Consider the following 16,120-nt stretch of genomic DNA (forward strand, 5'->3'; position numbering starts at 1 on the left):
CTCTCCTTCAATTAGTAACCTGCCCACCACACATTGCACCTCAAGATGACCCCGTGTTTTTTTCCCTCTCTCTCTCCAATGTATTGTTCCATCCTGTCACAGAAAAGGCCACTCTGATGCAATTCTACTAATTGGTCATGACAGACTGAAAAGCACAGAGAAAGGGCCTCATATTTGCTCAACTGCCTGTACAAAGAAAGGCCGGCGATACATGCACACATGCATGCATGCACACACACACGCACACACACACACACACACACACACACCTTTACCTGCACATCAAATTAGCGTTACATAATTTTTCAGCTTTTGTTCGACATGTTTTATTCCTTCATACTCACTTTTCCCTCTCTTCCCCCCCCCCCCATCCCCTCAGGTCCACCTCTTAACATATCTAGTTTAAACGCTGGGTTAAATAAGGTCCCAAACGGCAGTCACAACACTTTGCCCATGTGTGTTTGCAGGAGAGCAATAAAACAGAAAGAGTGCAACTGTGTGGGAGTATGAAAGACAGAAGATGTGTGTGTCCGGGGGCTCTTCTGTGTACATATCCGTGATGTGTGTATTTGTGTGTACAGTGTGTGTGTGTTGCGTGTTTGGGTCCTGTCTCTTCCAATCTAGGTCACCAGAGTTTTGGCTCCATCTCGTCCCAAAAGCCTCCGGAGCTGAAAAAAAGTCCTGGTTTGTCTGACGCGCCATAAAAAGATGACGAGGAGGAAATCGTATCGCAGAGAGAGAAGGTTATCACACGTTATGGATATATATATATATATATATATATATATATATATATACACACACGCACACACACACATATATATATATATAGTCCAGTGAGTCAAGTAAATTCTTTATGAGACAGTACAAGCCTGTTTCATGCCATAAGCAATCATATATGTGTGTATATATATATATATATATATATATATATATATATATATATATATATATATATAGCAACTCTGAAGACCACTGAGTGCTTTACCTATCTGGGCAGTGGTGTGACAGATACAAACTCCTCTGACTTAGAAGTAGACAGAAGAATCCAAGCAGCCACAAAAGCCTTTGGTGCCCTCCACAAACGACTTTGGTCCCACCATGACATCAGGCAGACACAAGGTCTGCAACACATGACCCTGTATCACAAGCACATCAAGAAGCTCACCAGCATACAGCTTCGTCATCTGCGAAAGCTGCTGCGAATCAGATGGGAAGACAAGGTGCCCGACGTTGTAGTACTGAGACGTGGTGGTACTGTCAGTGTTGAAGCCCTAATAACAGCCTCCCAGCTCAGATGGGCCGGCTGTGTGAGAAGAATGCCAGACAACCGCCTACCAAACGAGGTTTTCTATGGGGAGCTGTGCCAGGGAAAAGGAAGCAGGGAGGCCAGAAGCTACGCTTCAAAGATGTGCTCAAGTGCCACATGAAGATCTGCGGCATAGTTGACTCCAGCTGGGAGACAGTGGCCCTGGACAGACAGAGATGGCGCTCCACAGTAAGGCAATTGAGAACAGCTGTTGAACAAAAGAGACAAGAAGCCTATGATAAGGCCCACCATGCAAGACATAACAGATCAACTCGAACAACATTTGTCTGTGATAAATGTGGACGATATTGTTGCTCTAATGCGGGCCTGATGGCCCACAGGCCTGCTTGCCGAGTTTAACCTGCATCACAGTCATCATCGTTTCGATGGACTGCCGAAGAAAATATATATAAAAAAATATATATATATATCAGTGCGTGTGTGTGTGTGTGTGTGTGTGTGTGTGTGTGTGTGTGTGTGTGTGTGTGTGTGTGTGTGTGTGCATTCACCAAAGGGGCAATAACCTTCTTTCTTTTTTTTGCTTACAGGACCCAGAAGTTGTCAAGTCTCCAAACTAACATTTTCCCTATTTTGTCAGAAAACAACGCAGGCAATAACAGAAGTAAGGGCCATGCTTTATAATAGACATAAATAAATGAGTAACAGGGCTCTTGCAACACACATTACATGTGCACAGCAGATGTCTTAAAGCTATCAATAACCATCATATAATTCTAATTTTCAAAATTATTTTTAGGCGTAGCACAACAAGAAAGAAATTTTGCAAGCAGAATTAAATTGTGATTGAGTTTAAAGTGTTGAGAGTGTAGATGACTGCATGTTGTCAGATGGGGCCTCATCCCTGGAGATGTTTTATCAAGGAGGCCTGTGTTTGGAAACACAAAGCACCTCAGCCATAGTGGATCAATATCTGATGGACAAACAAGCGACCGGGAAATAACGTGGGAATAAAGAGGAAATATTCTCATAAAAATACAGCCAACCGGTTTTGTGTGTCCAAAAGCCTTGACGTCATGTGTGGACCCACCTCCAAACCTTGAACATCTGGTCCGCCTGAGACGACCCCCACTCTGCAAAAAAGTTTAAAAAAAACAATCCGAGCAAAATATTTTAATCTGTTTGTAGGCTTATGAGGTTTTCTTCTTAATATAACTCGTTGGATCTTATTGGCTTCATCACCAGGTTATGGGATGAATAAAGTATTCTGATTCTGATTCTGATTCTGGTTAACAGATGGGTCGTGATTTTCACAGGAAATAATTGTGGAACAAGGCCAAACAAAAATGACAATCCTTGATGTCAGATGTTTTTACTCCCAATAAATGGCTTCAGACAGGCTAAAATGTTAATGCGAAAAAGAGAAAATAACTTGAAATCAAATAATCCACCAATGACGTCAGATCTTCTGACTTTAAGGATCTGAGATTAATCTGAATACAGAATAACATCTTTGTAGAGTGACTGCTCTTATTTCTTGCAGTGTTTTTCATATCACGTAGACTCAACTGAAATATTATTGTTATAATGACACTTCCTTCCTTCCTTCCTTCCTTCCTTCCTACTTTCTCTCTCTGAGTCATCTGAGTTTATTATTTCCATCATATCCTTGACTACAAATAACAAGCAAGGTTTCACACCTCACAACAATCTGTTTCCTGATTGGGAAAGCAGCTCAGAAGCTATTCAGTGTGGTCACTATGGCGCTTTCAATCACAACGTGTGTGTGTGTGTGTGTGTGTGTGTGTGTGTGTGTGTGTGTGTGTGTGTGTGTGTGTGTGTGTGTGTGTGTGTGTGTGTGTGTGTGTGTGTGTGTGTGTGTGTGTGTGTGTTCATTTTTCACCTGCAGGCCTGGATGTCTGTTTGTGTTTCCATGTGTGATGATGTAGTGCCGCTCACTGGAAAAGGAGAGATACTACATTAGAAACCCCGTTACCACCAAAATAAAAACCAATACTTTCTCCAACAACAAAAAGGTTAGTCTGACATTTTGTTTGAAATGTCCCTAAATCATATCTCCACCCATGTCTCTTATTTCCATCTGGTATGATGTCAAAAACTGTTTCAAATCAGACCAAAAATCCAGGGTTGCCAACTTGGGGTACCTGGAGCGAGATTTTGATGGTTTTATCGCATATACGTGCATGCACACTTAATCGCAGGCACATATTAGGACTCAATCCACTATCAGGGATAAAAAAAAAGTGTTCAGTTTATACATGTGGTGGGATCAGGAGTTTAGGTCTAAGATTTAAGGCTATAGCCTGACTATGCCATCCCCGGGGCTGTCACTCACAATTCTCAGAATATTAGACATACACTAACCCAATAAAGGGCGCGCAGGTTTTTTAACTAATGAAAGTCAAAGACGTGTGGATTCCAATATCAAAACTACAACGTTTTATTGAATGTTCACAAGTTAAAAAGGCAATAAAAGGGCTCACGGGGAGAGGGCAATCAGACATGAAGAAACAAAAGAAGATAAGACCCTATCCTATTCCAGACACATAGCCAACACACACACACACACACACACACGCACACACACACACACACACACACAGACACACACACACACACACAGACACACACACGTGCGCACGCACACACACAGACACACAGACACACACACACACCTATATTGATCTAGTACAACTACTGCATAATTATATATATAATTGCCACAAGCAATCAGTAGCTTTATTGACAGCTGATGATTGTTTATGGCATGAAACAGGCTTGTACTGTCTCATAAAGTATTTATTTGACTCACTGGATTATTTTGCTCCTTATTTGTTGAGCCCTTTCCCTACCATTGAGTGTTTCTTTTAACAAAGTTATATATATGCATGCACACAGTAAAAACCTGAGTGTTAATTTAACTCTGAGAGTGTGCAAATGGATCCTTTTGGGTACACTTTTACACTCTCAGAGTTAAATTAACGCTCAGGGAGTTAAATTAACACTCAGGATTTTACTGTGTATATAGACTGTATAATTGCAGACGTGGTTATCATTTCTACCAGCGGTTTGTATTCGTAGCAGCATGGTTCAATATTGATGTCATATTTCATGTCTATGACTGTAACTTTTACTTAGTATAAACTATTGTCGCCAGTAAATGATGAACATGGCTCCAGTATTGACCAGGTGACATGCTACTACTGTTAAATACAGCACAATTCTTTGAAGTCAGACAAGTTTGAAGTCCTTTTGAGGGTTAAGCATTTGGAAGAATATAGCAATAGGCTACGACTAAGGCTAGATCTGAATACTTTGAAAAGGTAAGGGCTTATGTGACTAAGAGATTTTATTTCTAGGTTCATGCCTGTAATCTCAGAGAATAAGGGCATAGTTTTTGGTTGTCATCCATGAATAGGCCTATACTTGACCAAAGTTTCAAGGTGTCTTCGTGTGTTGCTTGATCATCCTTACTATTATTTGCATAAAATAAACCCACGTTATTAACTTATATGTTCATGTACCTGTACGGATATGGGGAATGTTCAGGGGTCAAACATTAAGTATGGCATAGGTCTACTATATGCCAGACACTGGGAGGAAATTTTCTTGGGGCTTACACTTCAGAACCCCCGCAAAATTTTAGCTGCTTCCGATGATGCACTGTTTAATCTGCAGGTAGGAGGTGGTAGGCTACTGCTACACATTAATTAAGTAGGCCTACAATTATAAGAGACGTCTTGAGATGATGTTTCACTCGGACTCACCATTCATTTTTGCGTTTTGAAGCATGGTGTGTGTAAGTAAATACAATACTACGTAACGTAGACTGCTAACAATAGGCGATGGGTAGCCTATTCCAACTTCATTAATGGCGGAATTATGTGCATCCATTGGTTTTGCAAGAGCGCTATGACCCTTATTACAGGCTATAACATAACATTTAGAAAATACCGTATTTTTAATGTATTTCTAATGTCTTACTCATTCCAGTGTCCTGTGATAGAGCTGGAATGGTTATTAGCGCGAGCGTAGGAGTGCAAATTATTAAAGTTCCAACAGCTGATTAGAACGCCATTTTCGCGTCATCCGGAACCTTTCCCCCGGCCGGAACAAATTTGCTGCTGTCACAGTATATTTTTTTCCGGATGACGCGGTCGGAACTTTTTCCCCGGCCGGAACAAATTTACTGCGACAGCTCCAGCGTCCCCGCGACCCCGAGAGCAGGATAAGCGGTTCAGATGATGGATGGATGGATGGATGGATGGATGGATGGATGGATCATGCACATAATGGACGACAGCGTCCCATCTAGCGCAGGTCTGTTTCTACACTCGGTTTTGTTCAGGCCACTTATTGAGAAGACTCGTTGTGCATCTGCATAAGAGTGAGGTAGGCATGGAACAAACTGTGGCACCCAAAAAAAAAAATTAGGGGGGGGTGCCATTGTTTAGCGTTGCTCTCGTTCTCTGTCGTGCGCTTAACGTTAGACAGCTAACGTAAGCTAGCTAGCTGTTTACATGGCTTACGCTATCTTAAACTTATTGATAACTGTCCTGGTCACTTACCTTGGCTTGGTTCACGCCAGGTTAGCTGGGGTGTGGCTGGCTAGCTTAAACGCCATTCAACACGGCTGCGAACGTGAGCAGCTACCCCTCAGCACGGGGATAAGCATCGCGCGCCTATCAGAGTAATTTAAGACGCCGCTGCATCGAAACACCCTGAGGATGCAGCTGGTTTCCCAATACGCAGCTGTCTTCTAGAGTCCATGTCGTTCGCCTGGTTTAATCATTACTACACTTGAAAGACTTGGACTATAATACGCTCACCTGTTCATCTCCTGCTGTCCAAGTGTTGGCGTGAGACTGAAGGTGAAAGCGTGTGTCACGCGCCAGAGGCGTGAGAGTCGGCACCCCGGTACTCAGATTTAACTTTTCACGTCTCAAAACCTTGAACATAACATAGTAAAACATTCACCAGCCTTTTTTTATTATTTGTAAGTTACTAATGTGTGTTTTATGCATTTATCCAAAACTGTTGTCTCAAGACCACGTGACCTTAGACCTGACCGAGTCAGTCTGAGGTAGGAGTTAGACTGACGTGTGTGTGTGTGTGTGATGGTCTGACGGCCTGCCCAGTGTGTCTCCCCGCCTGCCGCCCAGTGACTGTTGGGATAGACTCCAGTGTCCCCGCGACCCTGAGAGCAGGATAAGCGGTTTGAGTGAATTAATGTTGTCTTAAGAACTGCGAGGGAGCGAGCCAGGTCCTCATTAATATTTATGAGCTGGCCTTTAAGTGACAGGTACAAGCAAGTGTCGGCAGCAGTAGTGAGCGTGGTTTCTGATGGTTTTCTCTGATTGGCTGTTTGTAAATGAGTGTCTGAAGACATCACGAGTGTCAGAAAAGGATGAGCTGAGAGAAGCTGAACCAATCTAAAAAAAAATAATTAAAAGATTAGCTGAACTCGGGGCAGCTCTTTAAAAAGGGAAAAAATAAAAACCGAATTCTACTTTTTATGCTTTTTTTTAAGTAGAAAGACACAGTACAAAATGCGCGACTATAAAAGTAATAAGTAATCATAAATGACTAAATGCACAACTCAAATATGTAATCTTATCTGGATGTGAAAATCTCAATTTTTTGTAAGTTTCTTGCTGGGAATATTCGCTGGTTTTCGCCACTGTATGTCCTCGTGCGGGGAGACTTCTCTGGTGGCTTATGATGCCAAAATGCTGTAAAGGAAATAGAAAGGGAAAAAAATAGACACCATTTTATTCTTGGGTTCTCCTTGTTAGTGGAGGTGAAGTGTATTTATAAGGAAGTGGAGGCGGATTTGCCCGATATCAAACAGAATTGTCAGCTCGTTGCCTAGAAACCGCTGTTTCATGTCATGACGCCAGACCAATAGAATCAGCCAACTCGGTGGAGTGGGCGGGTTCAAAGGTCTGGGCCCAGGCAAGAGGCTGGAGAGAGCTGTATGAGCAAATCAAAACAGAAAAACGAGAATTGAAATAACACCTTTTCAAGCTCTTGTGTAAATTTCCGCGTTGTCTTTCTTTCTATTATGACAACAGTTCCCACACTTCAACATTTTACATATTCTGGATCCCACACAAAGGCGACTCGTGCACTCAAAAAAAGTCCAATTACTCACATTCATTTAGCGACTTTTGTTTATTAAGTTTTTACAAATAAAGTAACAAATTTCATCGTATTGGAGCACAAAGGTTTTTTGTTTGTTTTTTTTAATATGAAGCTTGAACACTCTATACTTAGTGCAAAACAAACCATTAATGGCTACCGATGACTCCCTACTTTTTTTGTCTTTCATTCATTCATCCATATTTTATCCAACCATTATTTGTACAATGTGAAACACAATACAGACAGAAAAACAAAAGCTTTGAATTTTTAGGTGCCACCAGAGACATTAAGATTGCACACACAGCCAAAGAGAAATGAAAATTAAAGGAGAACATCAGAGATCAGTGAAAAAAATATTCAAAATGTCTTTTTTTCTATAGCAGTGAGAATTCATTTTCCTCCTATTGACTGTGTGTGTGCGTGTGTGTGTGTGTGTGTGTGTGTGTGTGTGTGTGTGTGTGTGTGTGTGTGTGTGTTTGTTTGTGTGCTGATCGGATGGTGCAGTGAAAGGCATTTTCACATGTGGGCACTTGACAGGGTGCTTTAACAGCAAAAAGGAATAAAGGGTTTACAAGCCAGAGGCAAAAACAGTTGAGTGCATCAATAGAAGTCATAGGTAGTGAGTTGACAGTAAACCTGTATGTGTGTAACCAGAGTCAACACGTAACTTTGCCACTGTAACCTCAAACCCTTCACAACAAGAGCCCTTCTATTGACAGCTAACGCCCAGCTTTTCACAGTAAGAGCCCTCCACTATAGGTATAACTACAACACGTTACAACGAGAGTCCACCCACTAATGTTTAGCTAGCTCTAAAGCTTTGAACAGTGGAAGTGCTCTTACACGCTTCTAGCTCGAATTCTCGTTACACCAACAAGGCCGCCAACTACGATAAATGTAGAGCTTTTCACAATAAGAGTCCTCCAACATGAACGTCGTTACAAGACCCTCCACAATAAGAGTACCCAAACAACTGGAACTTCAGAGCTGAAATTACTTTGCATTGCAAACCATGGAGCAGGTGGTATTCCTCACTTGTGTACTGTGTTGAAAGAGCAAATGAAAGATTAATAGGTTTGCTGAGGACATTCAAAATAAAATGTCCAGGATGCATTTTCTATTTTTCGTGATCTGACTGTATAGTACTGAGAGGAAAACATTCTTCTCCCCTGACAAATACGAATGCCACTGAGTTTGTGGCACCATTTAAGGTCTGACTTCTGGTAACATTTCATAATAATTAAAGTAATCAAAACCATAGCTAGAGCTAGCTTAGCGCAAAGTGACACAATGCCTTCATTCACAGTTTCAACCCAACCTGGCTGGCAGTAAAAACTCTGCATTTATCTGTCCTGATGAATTATGAAAATCACACAAAACAAGTAAAATCCCGTTTTTGTTACAAAAAAACAAAAACAAACCTCAAGCAGTTTTTTGTCCTCGTGAATATCCAGAGCAGAAAAGAACTTAGTCTGAGAAGATCAATGTCAGATTTTCTAATAAAAAAAAAAACAAAATCGAAATTTTTTCTTCTTCTTGAGAAACCAAACTAGAATGCAAAACGGGGATACGTAAAGCCACCGATCTAGACTGGCAGTGTTTGTGAAAGAAGTCACTGTCATCAAGAACACCAATACCACCACCATCAACATCAACAGTGATAGAAACACCATCCTCATCATCACCACTTTCATCATCACTAAAACACACCTTCATCGTGGAAAACAACACCATAACTCCACTCATCTTCATCACCTCCAGCTACCACTGCAATCGTCAAAACCACAAATGTCATAACAACAAAAAGTAATAATAGCTACAACTTTTACCACCTTCATCAGCATTACTTGTGCACTTCTGTCGCTCTTGGGTAAAACCTGCACATCTGCAATCCTGGTGTTGCATGCCTCACTTGGACTGGAAGTTTTTGTGTTAACCCAATTTCATATTCTTTAGGGCCCTGAAGACCGTTAAATCTCCGTAACACATCAAAAATATTCACCTGGAACTAGGAGTAAGATACTTTTTTCTTCTCTCGTTTAAGATTTCTATTATCTAAAAATATCCAACTGGTGAGGGAGTCAAGTAGATTATTTTTCTCTTCTCATTCAAAAAAATTTGATTTTACAGATATTTGGCTTTTACCCAAGAGCAGCACATATTTGTTAGGATGATGTTGTTCAATCCTGTGATGCTACCGTGTTTCAAATGATAGGTTGTCTGGTAATGGTTAAGGTGCCTTCAGTCTTTCCTCGTTTCCTTTGGTTGACTAACTGGGGATGCAAAATGGATTGCAGACTTTGTTAATGGCATTCAACTTAGTATATGTACATCAAGTTGTGTAGTTTGATCCTGTACAGATTTTACACCAAGTTACCTCGTTTACGCTCCTTGCAGCTGCACATGCATAGCATCTGCTGCCTTGTAAATCAAGTAATTTCATTATGTTGTGAAATGGTATTCTGTATGTTATGTGCTTTGCTTTTCCAACATATATTTGGTCTATCTCTAAGCTATGGCGACTGGCACTTCTATGGGGAGGCTACAGTATGTTGAATTAGTCCTCTTTCCAGTATGGAAGTCATCTAAAAGGAGTCGAGGGTTTCTCTATGGTGAGATTTTGGTCTAATTATTTCATTGTCATCAAATTGTGCACAAAACCAAGGCAGGAAAATAGGCTTTTCTTCTCCAAAGGCCGAAGGATTCGGGATGTGCCAAGTCCTAAATTCACTCCTATCCATTCATAGTAGAACAAGAGGTCATCTGAGCCCTCAGAAAGCTGCGCCAACAACCTCAATTTTTGTGTAATTATCATACGCTCAAAGCATCGAGTCAGCGAACTAGAGTTAGTCTTTTTGCATCTACTTCACTCTTTTACATCTGGATTGACATGGAGGTCAACAAGAACGCATTGTCAGAAGCGTAACTTTACAAAGTGTAACCTAAGTTCTCTGAAGCGAGGCTTGCAGCGCCAGGTGTCTGCTGCACGGGTCAGGGCTCGTCTCTAAAGTACAGAGTGATCCAAGCTTCAACTACAATCAACTTCCCTCTCTACTCCTGGGAGTGCAGGACTTGAAAGGTTTTCCCTATTACCCATATCTACATGTAAAACCCCGCTCAAAAAAAGAAAAACTAAATGGCAACGATTAGCTCTTGACTTCACTCGCTCTCTCCCTTTCTTTGTTGGTGGTGTACCGAGGCCTCAAACATATACGGGCCTTCATCTCGGTCCTGCGGCACATTTACATTTACACCGTCAGCCGGGCGTCATTTCACAGAAATACACACACTCGCTCCAGTTCTTGCCGATCTGTTTCAACGACTGTCGATAGCAGAACTGAGGTCATTTTAATTCAAATTAATTCAAATTGTGTCATCAAACCGTTATTCATTGCTAAACAGAGAGAGTATTTATATTCCACCAAACATAGGACATACAAGCCTTTTAAAGAATATAGTTTTCACTTCTAAACGTTGACCTCAAGCCCACGACAGGGCAGTGCAGCATCGGATGGCAGCCACTCCACCTCCACCAGCCATGACTCTACTTGTTCCCGGTGACATTTATTTCAACCACAGCGTGTCCTTTTGAGAGCGTTCTTATATTTCTATGCTTTTGACCCCACCCACCCACCCACCCTTTCCAAAACTTGGTACAGCATCAAAAGTACAACTACACACAATGTCAACTGTGCTTAATTTAACCCAACCCCCCCAGTGAGACCTCTCCCAAAAAGCAACAGAAAGGATGCAAGGCACTAATAAGTCACTCCAGTATCTGCACACCCGGGGGGGGGGGGGGGGTATGTGAGAGGGCAACAGGGAAATAGAGAGACAAATGTTATTCAAGTACATTAAAATGTAAAATGGACACCGTTGGTTTGTACATTCACATTCATCTAAACAGAACCAGAGGACAAAGGGAAAAGGAGGGAGAGAGAGGAGGGATGGGATTATTTAAAGTGTCTGATATATAAGTACTGTATTAAGGAAAATAGCTAGCATTACTTTATTATCTAAATATCAACTATCCTGCCGTTCGATCCGTTTTTTTTGTTTCTTCCTCAAATTGGGCTTGGGAGTCGATTAACTTTCAATTCGAGCTGTGAAAATGGGGGAAGAAACTGCAGTTCATGGACTGATGGTAAGGCATTCACGTCTGATTGTGTTCTTAGTGACTGGGTGTAAGAACTACTACTGAGGGAAAAATAAAAAAATTAGTTTTCTCAATTGGATCAAGATTGATTTGCTGAGCACGCTTGAATTGAAAGTAAATGGACCCCAAACCCTTCTCTGAATGTTCTTTTTATTCATTTTATTATTTCACCTAAAACTAACGTTGTCCAACAACAGTTGCTAATAACAAACAATAATAATCACAGTGTTTCCACATCGGGCAGCGATGTGTGTGTATTACAGGTCCATCAACGGAACACCTTTTAGTTTTTTTTTCCTGTCTTTTTAAATAGAACCACATTCATAAACAACAATAACAATGATAACAATGTACATTACAACCGTTTCAACCCGGCCGTTGAAACCACCCTAATGCTGAGGCTAGGATTAAAGAGCTGAGGCATTAGTCTGTAAATCTATTCAGGTAAACGGCTGCTACACCTTCTTAAACTGAGTGTGTCTCTGTGGGTGTGTGTGGTGTGGTGTGTACCAATACAGTCTATGTGTGTGTACCATGTAAATGAACGTTGTGCATGAATGAACAGGCACAAAATCTTTGTATGAGTGTGTATGTCTGCCAGAACAGAGGATGAACATGAGGGCTTTTGTATGCAAGTATGTGTGTGTGTGCGCTTGTGCACAACCATGGAAGTATGTGTGCATGTGTTAATGAGGCCACAAGCACCGAGTTTGCTTGTGTGTGCATGTGTGTGTGCGTGTGTGTGTATGTGTGTGTGTCAGAGAGCAAACCTGGGTGTAGCAATCCAAACGAACCTGACAGAACAAATGAAACAAATGGAATCATCATAGTCAACATTGTAACAAAAACAACAGAGACACTGTACAGGGACTGCGATATTATCCTGGTAACAAGGCCACTTATTCACGGTGAGTTCTCAAGCTGTAACGTTTGGGGCTGTTTCTAAAAGGTTTTCTGCCGTTATTGCATCACATGGTGACAAGGGGGGCTGGGGGACGGAGAGGAATAGGAGGAGGGACGGAGAGCGAGGGGTTAAAGGATGGAGCAGGTGTGGCACAGAAGGGTTCGGTATTTGGAGGAACCTGCCATACTTCTGCTGCATGCTACCAAGGGGTGAATGCACACTAGTATGTTCCTTCATAAGAAGCATCGCTCAGAATAACAGGATACGGTGTTATCCCCCGTGCAAACACAGAAAACACTCATTCTTGCCAACTCCCACTCCCCATCTGTCCTTCCTTCCTTCATCTCTCTGCCCCCCCCCCTCCATCCACATGGGGGATCTGTCAGAGTTGGGTGCAACTGAATGTGGGGAGCAGTTGTCACATTTTTTCGAAAGGGGATGTTTCACTTTTCAACACCAGGGACAGTTCAATATCGGTTCAGGCAAGGTGTAACTGCAAACTTTGCTTCATTGAAATTCAAATGTATATTCAACACATAATTTCAAACTGTAATCTGCCCAATAATTACAGAGCCTTCATTCACATTGATCTTCATGTTGGGAAGTTGCTTTACAATTATTTTTGGGTGAAAGATTTCCACATTTTGAATGCTGAAGAACAGCCATATTCTCATTTTGCAGAACTGAAAGTGAACTGACAGAAAGTGTTACAAACATCGCCTGTCTTCTGCTCTCACTTGAAAGATATTAGATGCCGCCCATTTTGCAACCCTTGTAGAAAGCATTCAGTGTTAGTAGCATTGGGGGATGCAAAATGTTCTACGTGGAAGTGAGCGCTAGGACAAATATTGCCCCCGTTTTCTTCAATTTCAGGGTGCTAAAGCCCCTCAAACACTGGTGTGTGTGTGTGTGTGTGTGTGCGCGCAATATTTAACAGGTCAAGTTGAAGTGGTTCAGGTTTGAAAACCATATCACAATGGCCGCCTAGGCTCCACTTGGTAAGATTTAAGGCTGCACATCCACCAGAGACTTCTCTTTACAGCAGATTCTTTTTTATCCATTAATTTCCTTAACTCGAGTGGATTTCTTGTAAAGATGTGCTGTTGCCCATTTCTCACAGCACTGACAGCTAAACAGTATTAATATTTTAACTAATTCTGGAAGAGCACTAACATGCTTTGGCTGGCTATCAATGTGGCAACGTAGCAACAGCAATGACCTCAACCATCACTTCCTGCGAGAATCTGCTAGCTGAGAGAAACGTTACCTGTGAGACACAGGGACTAGAAGATGTTTTTGAAAGCTGGCCATTATTGTCTTACTTCAACTTGACATTACAGCCCACAAAACCACTATGTAGAGATGGAATCATACATCCCACCTAAAAAGAACTTTGTTTTATTCAATTCAGGGCACAAGACGGCACAAGTTAAAACAAGCCACAGCCTCAAATGCAGAAAGTCATTAAGAACAATCCTACACCCTGTCAAAACCTCTTTGGCCTCATAAAATTCCACCCATAAGTCTTTGCCTTTATCCTTAAGCGTTGGCTGGCTGCGATAAGCTCATAGTCAAATCCAGCAATAGGGAGAGGAAGTGAATGCAAACACGTGAGTGTGTGGTAAAGGATAGAAGCAGAGGTGGGGTGCATCCACACTGCGGAGATGGCCACTCATATTTTCCTTTGCTCTTCGTTTCCATTGAAGCTCTTTTCAGACATAAGCAGGTCAACTTCTACCATTCAACATTCCCATAGCCATCCTCTCCTCTCCACACACTAACACTTTAAAATTCTCCAAGCCTGTTCCTGTCCAGTCTGGCTACTATCCACACCAGCCCTTGTGCCCGGCCCTATGTGGTCCTCAGGTTGGGCCCTCCTGGGTTGCTCACTGACTTCTCCAGAGAGCTAGCCAGATGGAAGGCCTGTAGCGGCCCTTGCCCCGGAATCTGGCTTTGCCCACCGGCCACTGTGGGGGCATAGGGGCCCAGAGGCTGGGAGGTGCTGACTAGAAGAGGCCCGGGCTGCGTCGAGGCCTGATGGGGAGCTGCCGGGCCATGCACCGGCCCGGACCACTGTGCACTATAAGCCGCTGTTGGGGGGTAAGGGATAAACTGGGGAGGAGGGGGCTGGGTGGATGTAGAGGATGTAGGAGGGTGGCACAAAGAGCCTTTGCGGACGGCCAGAGAGGTAGCGGAGTTGGGGTTGGTAGGGATATGGGCAGAGCCCCCAATGCTGCTGGGACACAGCTGGCTGGGAGCTGAATACTTTCTGCCCAGGTTGGCTGACTGGATCACCTGGAGAGAAGTGAGAGGAGAGGAGATCAGTGAGAATGGAGAGGAGGTCATTTTAGGTCATATCTATATCTGTAGTGTGACAGCAGCAATTACGTGCAGTAGGTTTATTTTATTAGTGTCTGCAATAAAGCCTGATTTAATTTAGTATTATCTCCCACAAGAAGATGATATTCCACGAGCCTGAGCTCAAACCAACTAATTAAAAATGCATGTAAAAAAAACCTAAAATGCATGTCTGTCAATAGAGGGTGGATGACTAAACCAGTTTTCTTAATTTCTAAGAATTAGATTCATATGAGATGCAGGGTTTGTGCAGAACAACAATCTAATAGTAATCTTTTGGGATTTCAGTGTGTGTGTGTGTGTGTGTGTGTGTGTGTGTGTACCTCATAGCTGTGTCCCTGTGCTGGGGCCTGATGCAGCTGTTTGGCACTCCTCTTACCCTGAAAACATTTTCAGAATGATTTTCAGATACAGATTGATACAGTCATTTAATACCATAATGAATCAGATGAAAACACTAATTTCTAAACAAATACAATGAAACAAAACAGTTAAAAAAAAATTTTAAATCGACAATCTGTGACAGGTTAAGGTTTACCATTAAATCAAATGATAGGTAAAATCCTTTAGATTGAGGGTATATCTAGTCAGGGCCAAGACAAATGTTGAGTTACATCACGTTTTCTAAAAAATGTTCTACGAACAAGTTAAAAACCACACATGCTGGGCCCCCTGGACTTACTGTTATCACATCTGGTACAGTGATAAGGTGGTAAATACGAACATATGTAAAATATGAACTCCAGCTGGTCATTGCCAAACAGCCAACAACCATTCACATGAACGAAGACAGTTAGTTTTGAAAATACTATGACTATCTACTTCATGTTAATAACAATTAAAAAAAGATTGCAAAAACAATAATCACTCCTGGCGATAACTTTGTAAGATTTGGTTTAAAAAAAGAAAAGAAAAAAAAGACAGTTAACCTGTGAGAGGTTCATGGCGTCTCTTGCCCAGTTGTCCACCAGTTTGTGGAGGTCGTCAGTGAACGTTCCTTTCCTCTGGTGGGGGGCTGAAATGCTGGGGGGCAGAGACTGGGACCCTCCCTGGTTCTGACCCAAACCACCCGGACCGCTCACGGCATTGGTACTATTGGTCCCTATGACAAGAAAGAGGGAGAGGGATAGATGACGGGAGAGAGACGCCTTAGCTTTTGAAATCTGAACTAATTGACTTTAATCTAATTTAAATGGACTCGTTCTGAATGAATGGGAACGGGAGCTTCCTTTTCTGACCATCAGAGTTTCATGGAAATAACCCAGAGGAT

General features: G+C 42.1%; 1 protein-coding gene across 1 annotated transcript in view; it reads right to left on the minus strand.

The window, feature by feature from the left end:
- Positions 1-11,094: 11,094 nt before the first annotated feature.
- Positions 11,095-16,120, minus strand: part of wnk1b (WNK lysine deficient protein kinase 1b) — a 169,345-nt gene continuing 164,319 nt past the window's right edge. The window contains exons 36-38 of the mRNA XM_056275931.1: positions 15,780-15,952; positions 15,174-15,230; positions 11,095-14,787 (exon numbers count right to left, since the gene is read on the minus strand). Coding sequence (XP_056131906.1) covers positions 14,344-14,787; positions 15,174-15,230; positions 15,780-15,952 — 674 coding nt within the window. The 3' untranslated portion in view covers positions 11,095-14,343. The remainder of the gene's footprint in view (positions 14,788-15,173; positions 15,231-15,779; positions 15,953-16,120) is intronic.

This window comes from Lampris incognitus, chromosome 3, assembly GCF_029633865.1.
Source record: "Lampris incognitus isolate fLamInc1 chromosome 3, fLamInc1.hap2, whole genome shotgun sequence".
Classification (NCBI taxonomy): Eukaryota; Metazoa; Chordata; class Actinopteri; order Lampriformes; family Lampridae; genus Lampris; species Lampris incognitus.